Source organism: Carcharodon carcharias, chromosome 16 (genome assembly GCF_017639515.1).
Source record: "Carcharodon carcharias isolate sCarCar2 chromosome 16, sCarCar2.pri, whole genome shotgun sequence".
In the NCBI taxonomy this organism is placed as follows: domain Eukaryota; kingdom Metazoa; phylum Chordata; class Chondrichthyes; order Lamniformes; family Lamnidae; genus Carcharodon; species Carcharodon carcharias.
Genome location: NC_054482.1, coordinates 61,574,524 through 61,599,286, shown reverse-complemented (window position 1 = coordinate 61,599,286; position 24,763 = coordinate 61,574,524). Strand labels below are relative to the sequence as shown.

General features: G+C 42.4%; 1 protein-coding gene across 1 annotated transcript in view; it reads left to right on the top strand.

Moving 5' to 3' along the window:
* negr1 (neuronal growth regulator 1) overlaps positions 1–24,763 on the top strand; it is a 1,562,459-nt gene that overhangs the window by 399,537 nt on the left and 1,138,159 nt on the right. Inside the window, exon 2 of the mRNA XM_041208369.1 lies at positions 12,251–12,483. Coding sequence (XP_041064303.1) covers positions 12,251–12,483 — 233 coding nt within the window. The remainder of the gene's footprint in view (positions 1–12,250; positions 12,484–24,763) is intronic.

Genomic DNA, 24,763 nt, shown 5'->3' with positions numbered 1-24,763 from the left:
ATTAGACACCTAGCTGCCAAGGCGAGGCATTCCTCCGTCATATTGAGATTGGCAGACTGAGGGTTGAATTTTGTCAGCATTGCAGATCTACCAACTAAGGGCCAGAAAGCCAGACCAGTCCCACCTTGACTGTTTGGGGGAATCCCTGGCTGCACTTCTCAGCACTCGGCAATTGCCTGGCGTCAGAGCTCCCATGCTTTTAATAGACAGGAGCCTGCCCCAAGAGCTGCCAGCCAATTGGACGGCTGGCAGTTGTTCAGTCTCAGCATCGAAAAGTTCAAAAATTGATGCCAAGCTCCCCACAAGATAAGTAGGTGTTGTTGGAGTGGTCATTGGTGAGGGTAGGGAGGCGCTGTGTACACAAGGGCAGCCCTTGCTCTTGGAGGTTTCCTCCATGGCCACAGAGTGCCCGATCAGAAAGACAACTCTTGCAATCCCACGGCGAGCCTGCTTGGTTTCTGCTGGGTGGCCTCCCCAAAAAGCCAAAGGTGACTGGGCCAGGCCATTAATTGGCCTATTAAGAGTCTCAATTGTCCTCTGGACAATGAGGCCATCCTACATCTTCCCCAGCACTGATAAAATCCCATGGCTTCAGGGAGGCAGCAGGCATTCCAATCCCACAGCTCCCAGCCTGTATATAGAGGGCTAGTCAAATTCAGCCCTAAATGTGAAGGCCATTGGTGAGGGCCAGTCTGCTATGTGTGATGTTCCATGCAGGTAGCCAATCTTTCTTTGAAGGTGGACATCAGTGCAAAGGCCTGAGACATTGTGGCTCTTCTGTCTCTCTCCAATAGTGTGCAGTGCCTTTGGAAATACTGATAAAACCTCTCACATTTTCTGCTTCTGCTCCAGAATAGTTTCCCTATCCATTTGCATCCAGTTGAGAAGAACATGGAGTATTCTGCACTCTCCAATGGGGTCTCCGTTACTCTCCTTGTTTTAAACATTTGCACCTGGTCATTTGTAACATGTGGCTAACCATGTGACAATATAGCTATCTTCTTGGAGACCTTACCAAGGAGTGTGTATCTAAACCAATGGAAAATACCCATTAATATTGTGACAGTGCTTTCTCAGAATGCACAATCTCCTCTGAGAGCTCCTTGCCCTCCTTCCATTTACTTCTTGCCCTAATAAGGTCATTGACCCTCTTTTGACACTGTATCCATATGAGAGGTACCACAGTCCTGCTCCTGACCTCCAGAGCCACTTAAAGCCTCACCTGCTTGACTTCAGAGGCTGGCCTTTTCTTCCTGTCTGGTGGTAACAGTGTTTCTCTGTGGGCTTTTACAGCCTACAGTTTGACCTAAAGGAATGCCTCAGAAAAAAGGGATCAGATCCCTCCCATATTGAGTCTCCATCATTGTACTTGCTCCCTTTGTCCCATCAATTCTGTAATGGGTCTATTCTGACCTCTGTCAATAGAGGTCCTTTAACTATACAGTGTGGGCCATCACCACAGCCACCGTGTTGGGAAGCCCAGAAGTGGGATGCTAATGGCATGACTGAGTTACAAAACCCAGACCAACAACTTAAGGTTCCAGACCTACTGCCAGCCTCGCCTCCTTGCAAGCAGGTTTAAATGTTAAAGTTCTGCCTGGTGGCTTTGAACTTGTGCAGATAAAAGAGTCTAGCCTTTTACTGAGTCATCATAAAACATCAACGGCACAAATTCACCTACACATGTCTTATTAGATCCTCCTCTTTCTTCAAAACTTTGCATAAAGAAGTATGCCTAGAGGGATACCCATGGCATATGAATTGATGCTTTATAAGTCTGATGCATAGTTTACAAGTGACTAAAGTGCTTAATTCCAAATCAGTTACACAGAGCTGTGCATATGGAACATTTTGTACCACTTGGCCTCTGTGCCCATTATGATAGCTGGCACAACTAGATAGGGACTTGAATACCGGCATGGGCACTGTGGGTCAAAGGGCCTCTTTCCGTGCTGTAAACTCTATGCCTCTAACTGCACTACAGGAACTGATCAGCCTCCATATGAATGTATATCCTACAGTTAGGTTAGTTTACAGGAGTTTTGGATGTCAGAGATTGAATTTCATAATTTCATTTTATATTCTCCCCATGCTGCAGTATGGTAAAGCATAAGCATTCAGTGCCCATCAGTCCTATGCAAGTCTGCACAGGATAAGCTTTTGCCATTTTTTAAATTCATTCATGAGATGTGGGCATTGCTGGCTAGGCCAGCATTTATTGCCCATCCCTAATTGCCCTTGAGAAGGTGGTGCTGAGCTGTCTTTTTGAACTGCTGCCATCCATGTGGTGTAGCTAAATCCCCAGTGCTGTTAGGAATGGAATTCTAGGATGTTGACCCAGTGACAGTGAAGCAATGACGATATATTTCCAAGTCAGGATGGTGAGTGGCTTGGAAGGGAACTTCCAGGTGGTGGTGTCCCCATCTATCTGCTGCCCTTGTCCTTCTGGATGGTAGTTGTTGTGGGTTTGGAAGGTGCTGTCCGAGGAGCCTTGGCGAGTTCCTGCAGTGTATCTTGTAGATGGTACACACTGCTGCCAATGTGCATCAATGGTGGAGACTGTGAATGTTTGTGGATGGGGTGCCAATCAAGTGGGTTACTTTGAGCTGGATAGTGTCAAATTTCTTGAGTGCTGTGGGAGCTGCACTCATCCAGGCAAGTGGAGAGTATGCCATCACACTCCTGACTTGTGCCTTGTAGATGGTGGACAGGCTTTGGGGAGTCAGGAGGTGAGTTACCCTCCACAGAATTCCTAGCCTTGGACCTGCTTTTTTAGCCACGTTATTTATATGGCTAGTCCAGTTCAGTTTCTATTACAATGGTTAACATAAAAGAATTTAAGATCTGAGGATACTTTGTGGCATGCGTACTCTCTTGAGCATTTAGTCTCACTTTGGCCAATGTCTCCTCATTGGTCCTAATTTTAATCTGCTCGGTTTTGGACAGGAAACTTACTGAGGCCAGATCAGTGAAGTCAGGGAGTTTAAATCTGCTGAGGTGAGGACAATTTGCCACAAATCTCAGCTCCCACTCTTCGGATTAATGCCCCAGGTTAAAATCAAGGCTTATATTTTGCTTCTTTATCATACAGTATTTCCACTCAGGACCTGGGAAATTTCTGTCCTACATCCTGATTGATGTCATGAACCTGGAACAGGCAACTCACAAGTGATGAGAGTGATGCACCAGGACTATTTTCAACAATGTTTCTGAACTATTTTAACTGCAGGAATGTTGTTTCAAAAGAGAACACTGAATTAACTGTGGTGTTGCACTGCCACATTTAGGCTGCAGAAGAAACTAGACCTGCTGCAACATGAATAATTCTAATTTTAAAATACAAAAAAAAATCTACAGACCAAAATATTTCTCCATCTTCTTCATACCAACCACTTACATCATACCTTTGCCACCAATTTGATCACCTTCCTTGACATCAGGATGAGCGAAGCTGTTCAGCATCCTATTGGATACTGAGTTGAGTTTCCAACCTCATATCCTGTCTGTCACAGTGACTGTTTACATCTAACTCTGCTCCTACCTCAGTTCACCTGCTTCTGAAAACCACATCTGTTCCTTTGTCACTTCCAAACTCAACTAATACAGCCATGGAAGGCCTCCTACCTTCTAACCTCTGTAAACTTCAGCTAACCTGAAACTTGCTGCCTATGTCTTATCCAGCATCAAGTCCTCCTCCTAATTACCCCAGTCCTTGATAATCTGCATTTACTTCTTGTTCCCCAAAGTGATTTGCAAAAATATCATTTTTGATATCACTAACCTGAAATGTAAATTCCTTCATGGCATCACACCTCCCTTCCTCTATAACCTCCTTATGCCTATAAACCTACCATCCCCACACCCCATGTCACTTCCCCCAAGGCCCCCCCTCCTCCCCCCACTCCACCATGGCCCAAAGTTCTGTATTCCTCTGATACTGGCCTCTTGGCCTAGGCTCTGGAATTCCTTCCCTAAATCCTCCTGACATTGCCCGCCCCGCAACCCCCCCCTCCCCTCTCCCCCCAGATCCCTGCTTTAGGAGCCACCTTAAAACCCCGCTCTTTCACTAAAGCTTCAACTTTGGTTTGGTGACCATTTTTTAACGTTAATAATTACAGTTTTGATAAACTTAGGACTGTAGCTTTGAGAATAATCCTGTGTTGTAAGATCACATGATCTGTGAAAACTAATCAGTTTGTAGCACAGGGAACCTCTAAGAGAGAGTTCTTCTTTAGTTATAAAGCTTGATGCACACATGCAGTTGCTGCTGCTACCTGTAAATAAAGTTCAGTGTTTCCACCAAGAAAAGTTGCCTGGAAAATCAACCCTATAGCTAACTGGAGACTAGGATAAATCAGATCCGATGCTGTCCCTCACCCAGCAATTGTGAGTATCTAAGATAATTAAATAGAAAGGAAGATATACTCACCTGAGATGCCACAGTTTAGCAGAATTGATCCCTTTGAGCCAGCCACAGACAACTGGTCTCAATATATAGAATGTCTTGGGTTCTACTTTAAAGCCAATGAAATCATGGGGAAGGAAAAAGGGAGAGCAATTCTCCTAAGTATTTGTGAGACCAAGATCTACAACCTAATTCAAAGCTTGATGGCCCCCAGTCCCCTGATTTAAAGACTTTCAGTGAATCAGTAGACCTCGTTAAGGGACATTTTCAACCCAAGCCCTTAGGAACAATGTAGAGGTTCAGGTTCAATTCACAGAATAGAGCCACGGGGAAGACCATTGCTACATACGTGGCAAAATTAAAGCAACTAACGGAATATTGTAATTTCAGTGAAACCCTGAATGGTATGTTCAGGAATCGTTTGGTCTGTGGTGTGCACGATAATCAGCAAAGATTGTTGGCTGAAGTGGATCTTGATTTTAAGAAAGCATTAGAAATAGCGCTTGCGATGGAAAGTGCTGTAAGGGATTCACAAGTGATTCAAGGTGAATAAAATGGGGCAGGGACGGTCAGCCAAAAATAGAGCGAAAAGCTGGGAGTCCACCGTGAAGTAGGAAACCGTCCCCATTAACTGAAAATTTAGAGGAAATAGTTCAGCATCAAATTCAAAAACTAAGTGTTATCAATGTGGAAACAATCATACTCCTAACGATTGCCGATTTAAAGAGGTGGAGTGCTATTTTTGCCACAAAAGAGGGCACATATTGAAACACTGCAAAGCAAGATTTAAATTATAATGACTACATCCCTCCCCCTTTAACTTCTCTGCACCTTTTGTATTTACAAGGATATTTATCTCATGACATTATAATATTTACAGAAATTATAAGCTCAGTCTTTCAGTGGTTCCCTGATCCGTATGGAACGTCGTAGCTTCATGATTTCCAAACTTTTACAGGAACCACATTCTCTGGAAGCGCATTAACATCAGGTACCTCATTAGGCACAGGCTGTTCAGTGACGTCCACTCCGACAGAGACGTTGGGTATGTCTATCCTTGGTTGAATAACTTCAATAGGAACCTCAAGTTCAACAATGGTTACAAGTGGAAAATCGTTTTGTTGGGGTATCTTCATGCTTCTTACTTGATCCACATGCTTACAAGTGACCCGGCCCACCACTTCTACGTGGTACAACAAGGGGCCGGCCACAGAGTTTACTTTACCAGGTAACCACTTCGGTCCTCCACCGAAAGTCCTTACATTTACTGCTCACGAACAGTAAATTCTCGCTCATGACTATGCAACTCATGAGTCGCTTTTTGGTTCCCTTCACTTTTCTCCACATTCCCCTCCAAATTGGGAAGTATCAGGCTTAGTCTTGTTTCAAGATGACGCCTCATCAGCAGCTCTGCAGGTGTTGCTCCTGTAGTAGTGTGGGTGCTGTTCTGTAGTGAAATAGGAAACGAACAAGTTTAGTTTCCAATGATTCACCTGTTAATTTTTTTCATCCCCACCTTAAAAGTCTAGACTGCTCTTTCAGCCACTCAATTAGATGATGGTTGGTATGGTGCAGTCTTCATGTGGTTGATCCCATTTAGGCTGAAAAATCTTTGAAACTCAGCACTAGTAAATGCAGTACCATTATCTGAGATGATTACTTCTGCCAATCCATGGATAGAAAAGCTTTGGTGCAACTTTTCTATTGTTACAGCCTGATGTTGGCGATTTGACTTCATAAACGTCTAATCACTTGGAATGAGCATCTATAATCAGAAGAAACATGGTTCCAAGAAAAGGTCTGATGTAATCTATGTGCAATCTCACCCATGGTCTACTAGACCACTGCCATGGGTGAAATGGGGCTGCCATCGGCAACTTCTGAATTTGTTGGCATTGCACACAGTGTTTAACTACCTTCTCAATATCGCCATCCATTCCCAACCACCAAAGGTAACTTAGCGTGATCATCTTCATTCTTGAGATTCCCGGATGGGCACTGTGTAACTCTACGAAGAGCGGCTCACTTCCTTCTAAAGGAACTACTATTGAATGCCTCTTATTTTCCATGTTCAATGTACAATGTAAGTGCAAGCTGTTCTTGTTATTGTTAAATTTAAGAATGTGTGAGAGGATTGATGCCGGGCACAAAGCTCCTGCTCTTTGAATACCCATGTTACAGTGCTGATTCGTGAAGACGTGTGTTGTTCAAAATAACTCAAGCCTTGAAGTTCACTGTTAGCAAAAAGCTATTTACATCTAAAAACATAGATGCATAGGAATAAATTTCAAACTTTTCTTCAATTACCAGAATATCCATCTACCAAGGTTTCAATGAAACTGGCTAGAAGATTATACAACATCCCAAAATAGCTCGAAATAATTGCTACATGAATATATAATACAAATTACTGCAGAATTGATAGAATGTTATCCAGTAAAGAAGTAACTTATTGGAGTTTGAAGCAGGACAAGGACTGGATTTGCAAGTGTGAGCAGCAAAGACAGAAAATCAAAGCAAGAAAATGAGACCAACTTATCTTGTCTTATTTATGAAGCTGATTCACAAAGCATTAATTAATAATATTTAATAGCGGATATTCAAAATATTATTCTGTTGTACAATAATTGTATATTATGTTATGAATTAATGGAGAATAATTAGGGAACAAGAAGATCTAATAAAGCAATAATGAAGAAAAAGTGACAGGTTCCAAATTGAATGTGATAAAAGAGTTCAAAGTGGCTAAATAATAGAAAATTATGTCATTGTGCCTAAAGATGATTAATATTACCAAGAAAACCAATAACTTTGTATATAAGGAGAGCTACAAAACTATCTACAGCAATATTGATTAGGTTCTGGTGAAATGCTAACACTGCAATATTAGCAATTTAGCGTGGATCAAGTTTACTTTATGAAGAGTGAGACAAATAAGTAATGTAATACCAGCTATCAGGAATTCAAGTCATGAAGAAGGTTGAAATTGGAATATTAGTATCGAAAAATAAGAATCTTCAATGTGGTTTATTGAAATTATCAACATTATGAAGGGGATTTAGAAAGTTGATTAAGGCAAATTGTTTATGTTATGGTGAAAAGTTCAAATATCAGGAAACACAATTTGAAAATTTGGAGTAGAAAAGGTAACAGACTCATAGAATGAGTAATGAAGATAGGTCCTTAAAAAGAATAAATGTGTTTGAAAGGTAACGAGATGAGCTTCTGGAGACAGTCGGGAAATGGTGAAAAAGCAGGTAATTTGGGTATCCCTCAAAAAAGGCTTTACTTGTTCTCTATTCCACATAACTGCAGACCTTTCCCCTTACCTTCCCTGCCTGCTTACCAAGTAAGCCTTTTCGGTGTCACATCATAATTAACATAGTTCCTAATCCATAATTTTTGGATTTATTATAAATATATAAGTATATTACCTTTAATTTGAAAGTCAATATTGTTCCAGTGTATATCTTGCTGAAAAGGTAAAAACTCTCCAGGTTAAAGTCACCAGGATCCCACTGTTCGCAATTTTAACCTGCTTTCCTTGAGCAGCTGTCAAGGACACCTACACAAAAATGGCATATACTTCTTTACATATGCATTTTGGCTTTCACTGATCTAATTGGGACCTAATTGCCATTTATCTCCCGCATGAGTGAGAAGCTACTGTTCTTTTATTGCCGGGTGAAAAACAATCAGAATGTACTGGGGAAATTAAGATTCTCAAGGAGGGTAAGTTTTTTTTCTTCTTCAGTAGAGCTAGGAGGACCAGGTGTGTACCTGCAGGCCCAATAATAAAGCCTAGAATGGATTTTTCCCAAACCCTGCTTCCCGAATGCTGCTTTTAAACAAGGACTCCTGTGAAATGGCTTGGGCTCTGAACCTGCCACCTATCATGAGAATGATTTTCTGCCCCAGGTGAGGGTGAGCATGGAGGTAGGTGGGCATGAAAATTCACACCATCAGCAGTTTGCCAGCAATATCTGGTCCCCGTGCCATTTTCCTGGAGGCAGGATTCATGTCGGTAAAGCTACCTGCCCAGAATGGCGGATGGTCAATTATGCATGGTAAATGGCCTCATTGTCTGAGGCTGACTGGAATTTTCCAATCAGCCTGCAGGCCCCTAAGGCACGGACACAAACCCAGCTGTCTGTAGGCAGACTCTTGGTGGCAGATTTGGGTGGGGGGGAGCAGGCAGTTTTGAGACCTCCCCACTTGCCTGGATACACCTGCAGCCATAAGCTGCCCTATGGAGGAGTCCCCATCCAGAATGGTATTGTTGGGGGCATTTTTTTAATTTGAAAGTTTAAAATGTTGGATTAGGAGCACCTCAAGATCAAGGCACCCTCTCTCTCCCTTACCTGAACTGCAAGTTGCTGCGCCTTTCATGCTGGAGACCTCCTAGGGCAGGCTTGTCCTTTGACCAATATTTAGTTAATTTGGGGAAAACACTGTCAGATGACTGTTTCCCACACAGTGCGAGATTGACACCAATGTCAGGGTCCTGACCCAAAACCCAAAATCCTGACCTATGTGTCATTGGGAAATCTCCGAGCTTTGTAGCTTGCCATCATCTGTGTGAGAAATCAGCTGATGATATTCAGATAGAGTTTAAAAAGTCTGACCTCATTGCCAAAGCGGAGGGTAAATTTTCCAACTCACTTCACTACTTACCTGTTCAGAATTAAAACCAGGGATCAAGTAGATTGTTATTTGAGACACTATACTTAAATTGTCAAAATGTTGCATTTTACTAGCTATATTAAAAGCTTCCATCATGTTGCCCACATTGCACAGTTGAAAGATACATAACCAGATGTGACACTGAGCTTTAAAAACCACAAAGGTCTCAGGTTTGATCCTTGGCACATGCTGAGTTAGCTGTTCTAGGCTGGGGCATTGGTGGGATTGCTACTGTTGGCCTCAGCATTTTGAATATGTGAAGCAGAAGTACTGCAAATGGCAGGGAGAGATATCAGTTGGTATATAGCTATGTGAAAGATGAAATATTACATTTCTTGTGGCCCATGTTGATAATGCTGGAGAGTTGAAATGAAAATTTCAGAAGTACAAAGCAAGACAGTCAACAACCTCAACAACTTGTATTTCTATAGCACCTTTAATGTAATAGAAGGTCCCATATCACTTCACAGGAGCATTATCAAACAAAATTTTACATTGAGCCACACAAGCACTTATTAATTTGGTCAAAATTTTGGACATAAAAGTAGGTTTTAAGGAGCATCTTAAAAGAGGAAAGAGTGGTGTAGAGACTGAGAGATTTAGGGAAAGAATTCCAGAGCTGAAAGAATGGCTACCAGTGGTGGAACGATTAAATACATGGATGATCAAGAGTATAGTAGAAGGACCTGGTATCTAAAGGGTTAACATGAGACTGAGTACAGTACTGCCCACATGGTAATGTAAGAAGGCATATGACCTAGAGCTGGGACCAGTCGAGAGATGAGTAGCAACGTGTAAGGACCTAGTATGGAATCCTCTCCATACCTACTGTAGATATATACGTAGTTAAGCATTGTGAATAAAGACTTTCTTGTAAGTTGTACAAGACCGCTTCATGGTGTCCAAGCAGTATCCTTCAAGCATAGCGACAGCAGAATATATCATAGCAACAACAGTAGAATCCATTAAAGACGCCTGAATTAAAGGGGCACAGCTAACTTGGAAGATTGTGAGGCTGGGGATTACAGAGATAGGGACTGGTGAGACCATGGTGAATTTGAAAGCAACGGTGAAAATTTTAAAGTCAAGGTGTTGCTTAACCAGGAGTATAGGTCAGAGCCAACTAAGGTTATGGGTGAACAGAACTTGTTCAAGAAAGGACACAGGCAATTGAATTTTTGATGACCTTAAGTTTACAGAGCATAGCATATGCAAGGTCATCTGGGGGCGCATCGTAATAATCAAGTCTAGAGGTAACAAAGGCGTGGATGAGTTATTCAGCAACAGATGAGCTGATGCAGGAATGGAGCCAGATGATATTACGGAGGTGGAAATAGTCAGTCATAGCAATGGCACAGACGTATCAGGAGAACTACAGTCCAACATTTGAAAGAGAGTGAGAATGACAGATTAATTTTACATCTTATACTCTTCATCAGATTTGGTGTGACTTTAATTTGAGTACCACCCACTTTTACAAATTAAAGTAAAATGAGATGTTCACACATACACAGATAAAACCTCATCTATTAACTGGGGCCATTGAAGCAGGCCTAGTGCTTTGTCAGTGGGGCTCTTGTGTGTTTGTGTAGTGCTCAAATGTAAATAGCAAATTAACCTTACCAGATAGAATACTGGGAATGTAATAACAAGAAGCGCTAGCTTTTAAATTGTGTTTTTTACTTAACTGCAATATGTTAATGATCTGACATTTTACCAGTCACTGATATTGATAGCCATGATTTATGGGGTTTGTAACTGCTCCATATATAATCCTTGGCCCTCTTTGATGGACTGCAATTCTCCTAACAAATGTGAACTAAATTGCATTCTATAATTGAATGTGTCAAAGTCTGTATATATATAATTTACAGTCTGCATTATGACACATGACACACACATAAAATTGCTTTGACCTCCAGAATTTGTTTAAAAAGTGCATGAAATTTCCTGGGTTAATCTGGTTCATTCAGTCATCAGGAAACTATTTTACAAATGACTAAGAGTTCACTTAAAGTGAGATAATACTTTGACAAATGTTTAATCAATTTCAATGTGTAAGTGGCCATCAAATTTATTTATTTCTTCAGTGCATTCTACTCACAACTTCTGTTCCTAGGCCTTGCAAATCTAGCAGCTACAGCAAGGAAAGGACAGCCTTGGGGAGAAGGCAAGTGCCTTCATAACACTCCTTAGATAAAAACAAAAAACTGCGGATGCTGGAAATCCAAAACAAAAACAGAATTACCTGGAAAAACTCAGCAGGTCTGGCAGCATCGGCAGAGAAGAAAAGAGTTGACATTTCGAGTCCTCATGACCATGTTCTGTTGAAGGGTCATGAGGACTCGAAACGTCAACTCTTTTCTTCTCTGCCGATGCTGCCAGACCTGCTGAGTTTTTCCAGGTAATTCTGTTTTTATTCATAACACTCCTTGTCGGTCAGGAGGAACAGGAGTGCTTCCTGTTCTTTATTCAAAGTGCTTAAGAAACACAATATTAATTATTTTGGCAAAAACTTCTTCAATGCTTTAGTGGAATGTAGACAAGGTCGAAGACATTATGCACTTCCACAGACAGCCATTGATTTTATACTATATTTTGTGCTATAATATGTTATGATCATTCAACCAATATTAACTAAAGGGGTACAGACACTAAACTGTGAATGATGTCCTAACAGCCCCATTGAATCATGAGAATCTCATTCAATTTCTCCGCAGTAGAGCATTCATTGCATGAAAGGTTGGGTTCGCTGAGCATGCTCAGTACATTAAGAAGATAAATGCATTGCAATGGGATGTTTTATTCCTGTTAGCAGCACATTTTTTAATCTCTCAGTTAAGTAAGACTGGCAAAGTTTTCACCAGTTGTTAAAAGCACATTCAGTAAAGGTAAAAACATCCAGTTCCTCCTAGTGGATTAGACATTGAGCTTTAATCTCTAACACCTGAGTGATGAAATTCAACTTTGGCCGAGCACAAATTTATGTTAGCAAATGAGCCACCTATAATGCACCAATGCTGATTTTTCTTCAGGAACCATGGCTGGGGTGTAAAGAACATGAAATACACAAAGTGAGGCAAAATTAAAAGCAAAAATCCATGGGATCAAGTATTTTTATTATGTAAAACTAATCATTTGAATGTATTTCATTGTCCGTAGGTGCTATCTTGAAGATGTTGCTTCAAAGGGAGCATGGTTGAACCGGTCCAGCATCATCTTTGCAGGGAATGACAAATGGTCCGTGGACCCACGGGTGTCAATCGCATCAGGTGGTAAACAGGACTATAGTCTTCAGATTCAGAAAGTAGAAGTCACTGATGATGGCCCATACACCTGCTCAGTCCAGACTCAACATAATCCCAAGACATCGCAAATGCATTTGATAGTACAAGGTAAGCCATTTAAAAAGATTGAAAATTCTAGGGAACCTTGCATCCATCAAGATCAGAAATCAGGGGAAGAATATGTAATTCTATTTTTGGAAGGTGTTTCAGTAATATATCACATTGATTGCATACAGACGTATTCTTTTTACAATTTCCTTCTCTCTTCCCCTGAAAGTGCTGACTTGTATTCAGACACAGTTAAAAGCAATGGTGCTCTCCGCTACCAATGCAGGAGGCTATTTTCTTTCATGTATGATTTAGACATTATAAGGGATATCATAGAGGCTTAACCTTGAGCTCACTGAAATATACTATTATGGTCAGTGGGTAGTGATCAAGAGATCCGAAATAAGGTGACCTTTTCTTTCTCTAGCCCAGGAGCATTGAGGCCAGTTTTAACTGAGCTGAGATTAGCAAAATTAGCAGAGACAAGATGGTTGGATTCTCTCTTGTTGGAGATGGTCATTGCCTGACACTTGAGTGGCACGAATGTTAATTGCCACTTGTCAGCCCAAGTCTGGATATTGTCCAGATCTCACTACATTTGGACATGGACTGCTTCAGTATCTGAGGAATCGCGAATGGTGCTGAACGTTGTGCAATCATCAGCCAGCATCTGACCTTATGATGGAATGAAAGTCATTGATGAAACAGCTGAAAATGGTTGAGTCTAGGACACTATACTAAGGAACTCCTGAAGTGATGTCCTGGAACTGAGATGACTGACTTCCAACAACTACAACCATCTTCCTTTGTGCTAGGTATGACTCCAACCAGCAGAGAATTTTCCCCCTGATTCCCATTGACTCCAGTTTTGATAGGGCTCCTTGATGCCACACTCGGTCACATGCTTCTTCCTTGATGTCATGGGCAGTCATGCTCACCTCACCTCCGGAGTTCAGCCCATTTGTCCATGTTTGAACCAAGGCTGTAATGAGGTCAGGAGCTGATGGCCCTGACGGAACCCAAACTGAGCGTCAGTGAGCAGGTTATTGCTAAGTAAGTGCCGCATGATAGCACTGTTGATGACCCCTTCCATGACTTTACTGGTGATCAAGAGTAGACTGATGGGTCGGTAATTGGTCGGGTTGGATTTGTCCTGCTTTTTGTATGCAATGTGGGCAATTTTCCACATAGCCAGATAGATGCCAGTGTTGTAGCTGTACTGGAACAGCTTGGCTAGAGGCGTGGCAAGTTCTGGAGCACAAGTCTTCAGTATTATTGCCAGGGCCCGTAGCCATTGCAGTATCCAGTGCCTTCAGCAATTTCTGGATATCACGTGGAGTGAATCGAATTGGCTGAAGACTGGTACCTGTGATGCTGGGGTCCTCCCGAGGAGGCCAAGATGAATCATCCACTCGGCACTCCTGGCTGAAGATTGTTGCGAATGCTTCAGCCTCATCTTTTGCACTGATTTGCTGGGCTCCCCCATCATTGAGGATGGGGATATTTGTGGAGCCTCCTCCTCCAGTGAGTTGTTTAATTGAACACCACCATTCTGCAGGACTGCAGAAGTTCTGATTCGTTGTTTGGGGAGTGGCTTAGCTCTGTCTATCACTTGCTGCTTGTGCTGTTTGGCACGCAAGTAGCCCTGTGTTATAGCTTCACCAGTTGGCACCTCATTTTTAGGTATGCCTGGTGCTGCTTCTGGCATGCCCTCCTGCACACTTCATTGAACGAGAATTGATCCCCTGGCTTGATGGTAATGCTAGAGCGGGGGATATGCCAGGCCATAAGGTTACGATTATGTTCGAGTACAATTTGGCTGCTGCTGATGGCGCACAGTGCCTCATGGATGCCCAGTCTTGAGTTGCTAGATCTGTTCGAAATCTATCTCATTTAGCACGGTGGTAGTGCCACACAATGCGATGGAGGGTATGCTCAATGTGAAGGCGGGACTTCGTCTCCACAATGGTCATGAGGTGGTCACTTCTACCGACACTGTTGTGAACAGATGCATCTGCAGCAAGCAGGTTGGTGTGGATGAGGTCAAGTATGTTTTTCCCTCCTGTTGGTTCCCTCACCACCTGCTGCAGACCCAGTCTAGAAGCTGTGTCCTTTAGGACTCGGCTAGTTCGATGAGTAGTGGTGCTTCTGAACCACTCTTGCTGATGGACATTGGAGTCCCCCACCCTGAGTATATTCTGCGCCCTTGCCACCCTCAGTGCTTCCCCCAAGTGATGTTCATCAGCTGAGGGAGCACGGTACGTGGTAATCAACAGGAGGTTTCCTTGTCCATGTTTGACCTGATGCCATGAGACATCATGGGATCTGGAGTCAATGTTGAGGACTCCCAGGGCAACTATATACCACTATGCCACCACCTCTGCTGGGTCTGTCCTGCCGTCAGGACAGGACATACCCAGGGATGGTCTTGGTGGAACCTGCGACATTATCTGTAAGGTTTGATTCTGTGAGGATGACTGTGTCAGACTGTTGCTTGACTAGTCTGTTAGACAGCTCTCCAAATTTTGGCACTAGCCCCCAAATGTTAATAAGGAGGACTTTACAGGGTCAACAGTGCTGCGATTGCTGTTGTTGTTTCCGGTGTCTAGGTCAATGCCGGGTGCTCCATCCAGTTTCATTCCTTTTTTGTAACTTTGTAGTGGTTTGATACAACTGAGTGACTTGCTGGGCCATTTAAGAGTCAGCCACACTGCTGTGGGTCTGGAGTCACATATAGGCCACATGTATTACAGATTTCCTTTCCTAAAGGACATTAGTGAACCAGATGGGTTTTTATAACAATTGACAATAGTTTCATGGTCATCATCAGACTTTTAATTCCAGATTTTTATTGGATTCAAATTCCACCATCTGTCATAGCGGGATTCAAACCCAGGCCCCCAAAGCATTACCCTGGGTCTTTGGATTCCTAGTCCAGCAACAATATCACTCACTATGCCATCACCTCCCCTGTTAAAGTAACTTTTAAGCTAGAATTCAAAATAGAAATGCAAATGTTTAAATGTGTTACAAACAAGAACTTCCATCTATGTAGCACTTTATGACACTCTTGTGTTTTTCCAATGGCTTTACAACTAATCAAAGAGCAGTCTCCTTCTGTGCTGTAACCATTCAGCCCATCATGTCCCTGCTAGCTCTCATCAAGAGCAGCCCAGACGCTATCACTTCCCTGTAACCCTGTAAATGTTTTCCCTTCAGATGTTTATCCAATTCCTTTTGAAAGCCACGATTGGGGTGAGGGTGGGCAGGAGAGCGACAAGAAAGCCACACAGGGTATTTTATAGGCCCCCTCTCCACCTGCAAGCTTGCTGGCAGGATTCTCAAAATTCTGCCTTATGTTTCTGTTTATAAAGCACAGGTATAGATTACTTTTGACATGTAGCCACTGTTGTGAAACATAACAGCCAACTTATGCACAGCAAATGAAAGAAATGGTCAGCTAACCTTTTTGGTTGAGGTCTAAGTGTTTGGCAGGATACTTGTCTTCTTCATGTAGTGCCGTGGGATCTTTTACACCTACCTAAATAGGCAATCAGTTACTTGGTTTAAAGCCATATCTAAAATACAGTACCTGCACTTTTGGATTTTGTGCTCCATGATCAGGGTTGAAGTTTAAACTTACAAGTTTTGATATGAAAGTGCTACCAACTGGCTCAATTTGACATCTGTTTTTGACATTTTTCAGATGACCCTGCAATGCAAAATTGCTTTTCTTTTCATTTTAGTTATCATTGTTTTGCAGAACCATGATTATTTAGGGATTGTAGGAACTAAATGCTACACCAGACCTTGGTTTACTTTAATAGAAGCAACCATTGTCTGTGAATAGATCAATTAGTTATCAAGCCTTCTCCTTCTGCACCTCATATCCAATTAACCTAATCATGGATGCTATTCAATCTATTTAATTTCCCGAGGAAAGCCCTACATAAAATCTTCCTAATCCTTAAGGGTGATCAAACAGCTCAGAAGAATATTCAGCTTACTCCATATTTCTAGTATTCAATCCTAACCTTTTATGATATCACATTAGTTATTACAGAAGAGGACTATTCTATGTTATTGTGAATTTAATCGTCTCAGTCAGCCAAGGGTCAGTTACTTTGACTCTCATCTTTGAGACAGAATGTTGTGGGTTCAAACCTGCCACAACCACGTAAAAGGTGTTTCTTCAAAGTGGCCTGTGCGCTAAGAATTTGTATGTGTTTGTATGTAGCCCCCTTCTAACTTGCGAGTGGTTCAATTTAAAAGTAATCAGCAACAATCCTTTAATTAAACAAGATAAAGGTTAGTTTATTACAAAGCTACTGCTGAAAGTTACTTAAGTAAACGTGCTGAATTTATTAACTAAAATATAGATACAAAGATTAAAATGCAGTTAAAGGAAAAAAGATGCTTAAAGATGAAATTTCAAATTAGCCTCCGTGAGATATTGTTGTGGGCCCGTTGCTTGAACTCCTTCTTTCTGAAATGAATGGGTTGAAATTTGAGGTTTGGTTTAGCAGCTGCGATGGCTTGTGAAATCAAGGAGTCAGGGTTTTCCCTTGTAGGAGGACTCAATAGGCAGCACAGATGCTGAGTGAGTATTGGTTCCTTTCCTTACTGGAAACTGCAGGTGCCGACACTTGGGGCAGAATTTTACATTTGGCACACGCCCGACACGCCGGAACGTAAAATGATGCGTGATGACATCGGGCGTGTGTCCCAACATCATTGCAAACTTGTGCGATATTTCATTCGGCGGGCGGGTGCGCGCCAGAGTCGGCTGCGCACCCGTCAATAATTGAAAGGCCTATTAAGGCTTTTAACAAGGTAATTGAGTTTTATTTTACGCTGCCCATCCAACCTTATGGTTGGCAGGCAGGCGAAAAGGCCAAGCAGCTTTTACGTTTTTTAGGAAACCTCATTCACGAGCAGGATGAAGTTTCCTGAAGCTAATACTACTTAAATAAAAACTTTCTTTTGAAAATGAAAACATGTCCCAGCTTATGTGACACAGTCACATGAGAGGGGATATGTTTCATTAAATTTTTAATGTCTTTAGATATTTTTTCAAAAAGCGCTTCAATCTCCCTGAGGCAGCTCCATGCGAATTGTGCGCTGGACATGACTCTCCCTCCTCCCCCTGTCCGCGCAGGTAGTGCTCAGTGCTAGAGCTTGCAACCCACACCAGGCGGGCCTTAATTAGCCTGCCTGGGTGAAATCGCGGTGTGGAGCTGAGCGCGGGTGGCAGTTGGCTCTGCGACCGCCTCCACCCACTCCCGCCTGCCCGACGACTGGAAAATCCTGGCCTTGAAGATGTTTTCTTCCAGCAGATTAGGGATGATTTTCTGATGGCTTACTGTCTACCTCTTAGTGGCAGAGAGAAACACAGCTCTCACATGCTGTTGACAGTTGGTTCAGCTATGGGCTGTGGGCTGGAACTGACTTCCTGAGGTCTTCTGGGTTCTCTGCATACTGCCACACAAAATGGCTTCTTGCAGCTTCCTTTATACAGTTCAAAAACACAAAAATAGCTGCTTTGTTAATTTTCAATAAGTCATTGGTTCAAACAAGCAAGGAAGCTAATTATGTTGAGAACATTTGAAGTCCCTTCCTATCTCCTGTTCCCTTGGAAGCAAAAGGGTTTTCACACCTTTTAGAAGATTCAATGGACATCCTTGGGGGACTTTTGCATTTTAATGACTCTTCATAGCCAGCTCTAGAGATAAGAGTATGACAAGGTCTGAACAAATACAGAAAGGTACCAGGTTGTTTGTCCAAACTTCCATTTTGAAAAAGGGTTTCAAACTCAACTTAAAGGTTTGAAAGCAGAAACGTACCTTTAAAACTGTAATAAACTTGAAGTGCAGGACTAGTTTCGTGTAACAAACAGTAAACTTTATTTACAGACTCCAGATGAGACTACATGCTTGTTCCAAGACCAAGGCTAAAAAAGCTCAGCCCTAAGATTCCCCACACTTAGGGCTGATTCGCCTATACAGTCACATGATCCCCATAAACAGTAAGAAATGGTTTAACTTACAATGACCTACAATTACTTCCCCTTTAACTTTGGTTCACCCTCTTATTTACAAAAACATCTTAACCCATATTATATACAATTATATATAGTTCATGTCATTATAAATGTCTTTGAGGAGGTTTTCGGATTTGCGTAGAGTGACACCACTCTACCACTGGAGGTTCTTCCATTGGATCAACTTGAACAGGAACTGTAGCATCAGGGACATCCTAGACAATGGCAGTTCAGATTTATTTACTTCAACAATCGGATATGTCTATTATTTGTCGATCTGGCACCCCACGAAGTTTTGACTTTGATTTCAGGTGGATTATCTGGTCGTTGGAGGGTTTCCTGGCTTCTGAGATGATCCAAGTGTTCCCCAACAGTCCTGTTTTCCACTTCTACTTGATAAGATAAAGTCCTGTTTCAGAGACGATTGTCTCCATCTTGGTCCAGTTGCAAAATTTCATGCAAAAACTCTTTCTCCCACAGTAAACTCTCGATCTTTACTGTGAATGTCACGATTCGCTTTCTGACTTCCCTGGTTTCGCTCCACCTTTCCCTGTAAATTAGGGAAGACTAGACTCAATCTTGTATGAAGTCAGCACTTCATTAACAATTCTGAAGGTGTTAAACTAGTGGTCACATGAGGAGTTGTGTGATAGCTGAACAGAAATCTTGAAATTCGTGTTTCTAATGTTCCCTCTGTTGGTTTCTTCATACCTGGTTTAAAGGTTTATACTGCTCTTTCTGCTAACCCATTGTTTGAGGGATGGTATGGTGCTGTTCTGACATGTTTAATCCCATTTGGGTTCACGAATCTTTGGAATGCAATTCTAGTGAAATCCATTGTCTCACATAATAACTTTAGGTAAACCATGAACACTGAAACTCTGGCGCAGTTTTTCAATGGTTGCAGACGAAGTGGGTGATCTCACTTCAAACACATCCATCCACTTGGATTGTGCATCAATAATCACCAGAAACATAGTACCTAGAAGTGGACCTACATAGTCTATATGTACTCAAACCCAGGGTCAACCAGGCCACTCCCACAGATGCAGTGGAGCTGAAACAGGCAACTTCTGTTGTTGCTGACACTGGAAACAGTGTTTCACCATTTTTTCTATATCACTATCTATACCTGGCCAACAGATATAACTCATGTGATCATCTTCATTTTCAAAATACCAGGATGCACACTATGAAGTTCTCCCAATAATGGTTCTCTTCCCTGCACAAGGATAATGACTCTTGCTCTCCATAACAAGATACTATCTTGAGAACTCAGTTTGGATTTATTCAGAATGGTTTTAATTCTTCAGGGACTTGTGGATTTGACCATCCTTGTAATACTTGTTCATGGGCTCTTGCTAAAATTGGATTCCGATTTATCCAATTTTTTATCTGTCTTGCGCAGACTGGTGAGGAGTCCAGAAAATTCAATGCAAGTACTGCCTTTTGAGGCACTGGAACATGTGTGATACTATCTGGCAAAAGGAGACAACTGAGGGCATCTGCATTTGTTATATGCACACCCGGATGGTGATTACTAGTATGCGGACAAAAATAAAGCCCTTCATTGAATTCTAGCAGAGGCTATCGATGGAATTGCCTTATCTTCACTAAACAATCCTAACAGTGGTTTGTGATCTGACACTAAGGTGAAGTATCGACCGTGCAAATATCGCTGGAACTTTTTTACTTCAAATACGATAAATGAGCCTTCTTTATAATTTGTGAGTAACCTTTCTCGGCTGCAGCAAGGGTTAGGGATACATATCCTACTAGCTTTTCAGCTTTGATTTCTGCTTTCTTCTTGTGTTTGCTACAGGGTTTTATTTCATCCTTCATTCTGATTTCACAGTCCGACAAATTTATCTCTGCTAAAATCTTAACTTGGTTCAGTTCGGGGCTTGAGTTACCCATTTTCATCTTGGAAAGATCCATGACTTTCCCTTCTAATGCCTCTTTTGCCTCAATCAACTGATTCTTCAGTTCGTCTGTCTCTTTTTTGTATCTCTTGGCTTCCTCTTGGAACATCGAACACTTTTTTTCTTCCAACTGTTTTTTCAGCTGGTTCAGAGTGCCACTCTATTTGTTTAGCTTTTTTTCATGATTTTCCTGTGGAACCAGCTCTGACCTAAGGGATCCTTGCTTCCTGTGAAGGTCCTTCAGTTCATCTATCTCATTCCAAAGAGCATCATCATATTCCCTTATCAACTCAGGATTTCTTCTTGCCCTGACCTGAAAAATTTCTGACCAGTTTAGTTTGATTTCCTTCAATGAATCACGGTCCAGAAGGCTCAGTCTTTCTCCTGCTACAACAATTATTAGCAGCTGAGCTGTTGTTGCCTTATGGTACAGTGTAGAGGTGATCCCTTTCGCCTGTATGGTTTCTCCTGTATGTGTTTTTAACTGAGCAGCGGTTTTCACCAAGCTCAATGGCTGAGTTTGGAGAACCTTCCCTAAGTTATTTAAAGGTGTGTTCTCCCACCACTGTGATCAATGCTCCTGTGTCAACCTCCATGAGCAGAGGTTTTCCATTTACTTGAAGTGTAATAGTGTTTGGTTCAGTTTTCCTGGCCTTCAGATTGTCTAAGGAATAAACATCAGACTTAGTAACTTCTGGCTCTTCTATATTGTGCACTTCATTTAACTTGACTTGCTGTCTGAATGGCTGCCTTGATCTAGTCCTGCAGTGTTTAACAACATGCCCTTTTTTGTGGCAGTAGTGGCATTCTGCCTCTTTAAATCTACGGAGTTTGAGTGCATGATTTCCCCCACAATGGTAACACTTTAACTTCTGGGTTACAGGTGAGCTGCTTCCAGCATCTCTTTTTGTTTTTCTAGCAGTAGAGACTGTGCCCACTTCACGGTAGCCTCTCTGAACTTCGCACCACGCCTGGTGGCAGGTTCCTGCCCTAGCTGCAAAACGGCAACATGTTGCACACTGTGCAAAGGCTGTGAATCCCACTCAGCACTCTTCATTGCTAGCGCTATCTCCATGGCGCACTTCAGGTCTATCTCAACTTCTGCAAGCAAACAGTGCCAAATGGTATTGTCATTTATGTCACAATCCAAACAATCTCGCACAATGTCGTTTAAAGTATCACCGAAGTCACAGTGCTCCGTTAACTTTTTTAACTTCGCAATGTACTCACCTTATTCAAGAGTTAAGCTTGAATCTTTGCATGATCACTGAGGGTTTAGGCTAGAAATGCCCCTTCACGAGGTCTACTAGCTCAGTGAAGGATCTGGAATTTGGTGTGTTTGGAGCCGTCAAGCTACAGATTAGGTTATAGACTTTGCTCCTGGAGATATTTAGGAGAATTGCCTTCTGTTTCTCCTCTGCCATTATTTTGCTGGCCACAAAGTAGAAATCTAATTGCTCTAATTGCTCCAGTTCCTGACAGATGAGTCATACAGATCAATTCTTCCAAAGTGAGGCATTGTTGGTAAATATACTTTTCTTCCCTTAAAATAATCGGAATACTCACAGTTGTGAGGCGAGGTGCTGCGTTGGTCCTATTTATCCTTGTTGCCAGTTGCAATAAACTTGGAATGCATGGCTAATTTCTTGTAAGAAATAGTACATTTTATTTACAGACTTCAGATGAGACTACATGCTTGTTCCAAGACCAAGCTAAAAAGCTCCATCCCTAAGATTCCCTGTACTGATTCACCTATGCAGTCACATGATCCCCATAACAGTAAGAAATGGTTCAACTTACAATTACTACAAAAACAGTCACCCTCAAACTCTTTAATAGCATAATTACATGTTCTGACAAGTCCTACTGCAATACTTTGTACAAAAATCTAAGCTGACACTCCAGTGCAGTAATGGTGGAATGCTGCACTGTCGGAGGTGCCATATTTTGGATGAGAGGTTAATCTGAGGCCTTGTCAGCCCTGCTTTGGACATCATGAAGCAGGCTTCGTAATCTAGAGTATATTAGCAGCAATCTTTATTAACAATTGATAACTGTGTACATATTTACAGTAGAGGGTACAGGTATGGGGCTGACCCCAGTCTAGGTCTTTATCCATCTCTAGAATGACGCTGCCTCTGAGTCATGTGCCTTCTAAAATCACTGTGTGGGCAGTACGGTGCTCAGTCCCACATTAACCCGATATATACCAGACCCTACTACTACTACATTTCCCCTCCCCCCCCGCCCAAGCCTTCATCCCATGGATATAGAGTCACTTTAGTTCGCTTCCAAGTCTTACATTGTTATAGGTCTTGTGCATTACCTTATTGTTCCAACCTTAATGTTATTCTAACATTTTTGCTACTACATTATTAATATTAACATTCTCACTTCCCCATCTCCCCCCTTCAAGGCCTTGAAGCTAAAGGTGATCTGGAGGCCTTATAACCTTTCCACATCTTGTTCACAGTTCTGCCAGGAGAGTGGTAGGCTCTGGTGTTGTTTGTTCTTGTTATTGGTTTGGAGATTGGACTGGTGTTTGAGTATGGTTTCATCTGCTTCTTCCATTCTTCGACGTTAAACCACACCTGGTTGGTCTGGCTGGCTTGGCAGTGTATTGTTAATCGTTTCTTGCTGGGTGGACAAAAATGGTATTCTTCTCTTTGGCAGTGTTTTTTCTTTCTGTTCCAATTAGGTCATCTGAAAGCTTTCTGAGAAGATTGAGTATCATGCTCACCTCTGCTTTTTGTTGTGATGGTGCACAACTGCTATCAGCTTCCAGCATCCCTTGTAGTTTTGGCACGCTGGCTGGAAGTTGCTGTGTGTGCACAGTGGTTGGTGTGTCTACCGACTATACCATCATCGTAGTTGGAGGTAGAGACTCCTCAGATTGTTGATCCTTTTCTGGTGCTATGGTAATCTTATGTTCGATAGGCTGGTCTGACCTTTGGGGGCTTTGCAGGACCTGGAATGATGATGGAAAAACTTGCTCTGCAAAAACAGAAGAGAGATCATAGATGAAATCAGACTCCGAATACTTTTAGCGTTTGGAGGCTCAGGACAATGCTGTTCCGGCTGACTAAGGACTGTAGTAATCTTGACATTTTCCATCATCTGGAGAAGATTGAGGGCTAAGCAGGCATCCTTGCTCAGAAGAGAGAAAGGCTGATTGCATGTGATATACAACAGCTCAAAGATTTGTCTGTCACCAACCTCAGCGGTTTAAGGATCATGCCAAGAACCGGAAGTCGGACTTCCTCTGCTCCATAAAGTGAATTGTCATTCATTTGAATCCAAAGGTGTTCCCTGCCTGACAGGACTGTTACGCTGGCACCTGAATCTAATTTAAAATTTGTTAGATGACCGTTTATCAGGGCATCAGCATTCCAAAATGAAGAACCCCGAGAAGACTTGCTGTGCGTCTTCTGGGTCTTCAGTCTCGACCTGATGGATGACCTTTGGGATGTTTGTGTGGTGCTGGGGTTTTGACTTGCACAGTTTGCCAAAGTATCCTTGCCTGTTACAGTGGAAGCATTGGGCTGTGCTCGCAGGACATTGATCTTTCCTGTAAGGGCGCATTACATCACAGAGCAGGAAAGCTCGCTCTGCTGGGCGGTTCAGGGGTTGCTTTCCCTGACTTGAATGGTTCCTGCATTTTTGTAACTTGATATGGTGGACTGAGGGTTGGTTTTGGCCCCATGAATTATTCTCACCCCTTAGGATGGTCCTGTGTTTCTCATGTAGCTCAGATAGTCCAACTAGCTGGATTGCCTTGTCGAGGGTAAGATTATCTTTAGCTTGTAGGAGGTCAGATAGTGAATCGTCTGCAACACCCACCATGATTCTGTCTCAGATGAGACCAGACTTTAAAGCTTCATATTCACATCCCTCTGCCATCCTGTCGAGATTGTTTATGAAGGAATCGACAAGTTCCACCGTGAGATGGACTCCCTTATTAAATCTAGCTCCCTCCAGTATTTTGTTGGATTTCAAGCTGAAATAGATGTTGAAAGATTTCAAAACATCATCAAATTTGACAGATGATTCATCAATAGCTTGTTGTGCAATGATGCAATGTCTGGCACACTGACCTCTAACTCGCAGACACTTCCTCCTACCTCTCCCTGGACCATGACCCCACCACTGAACATCAAGCCATTGTTTCCAGGACTGTGACTGACCTCATCTCCTCTGGAGATCTTCTTCCCACAGCTTCCAACCTGATAGTCGCCCAACCTCGGACGGCCCGCTTCTACCTCCTACCCAAAATCCACAAACAGAACTGTCCCGGTAGACCGATCGTGTCAGCTTGCTCCTGCCCCACGGAACTCATTTCTCCTTATCTTGACTCCCTTCTCTCTCCCCTTGTCCAGTC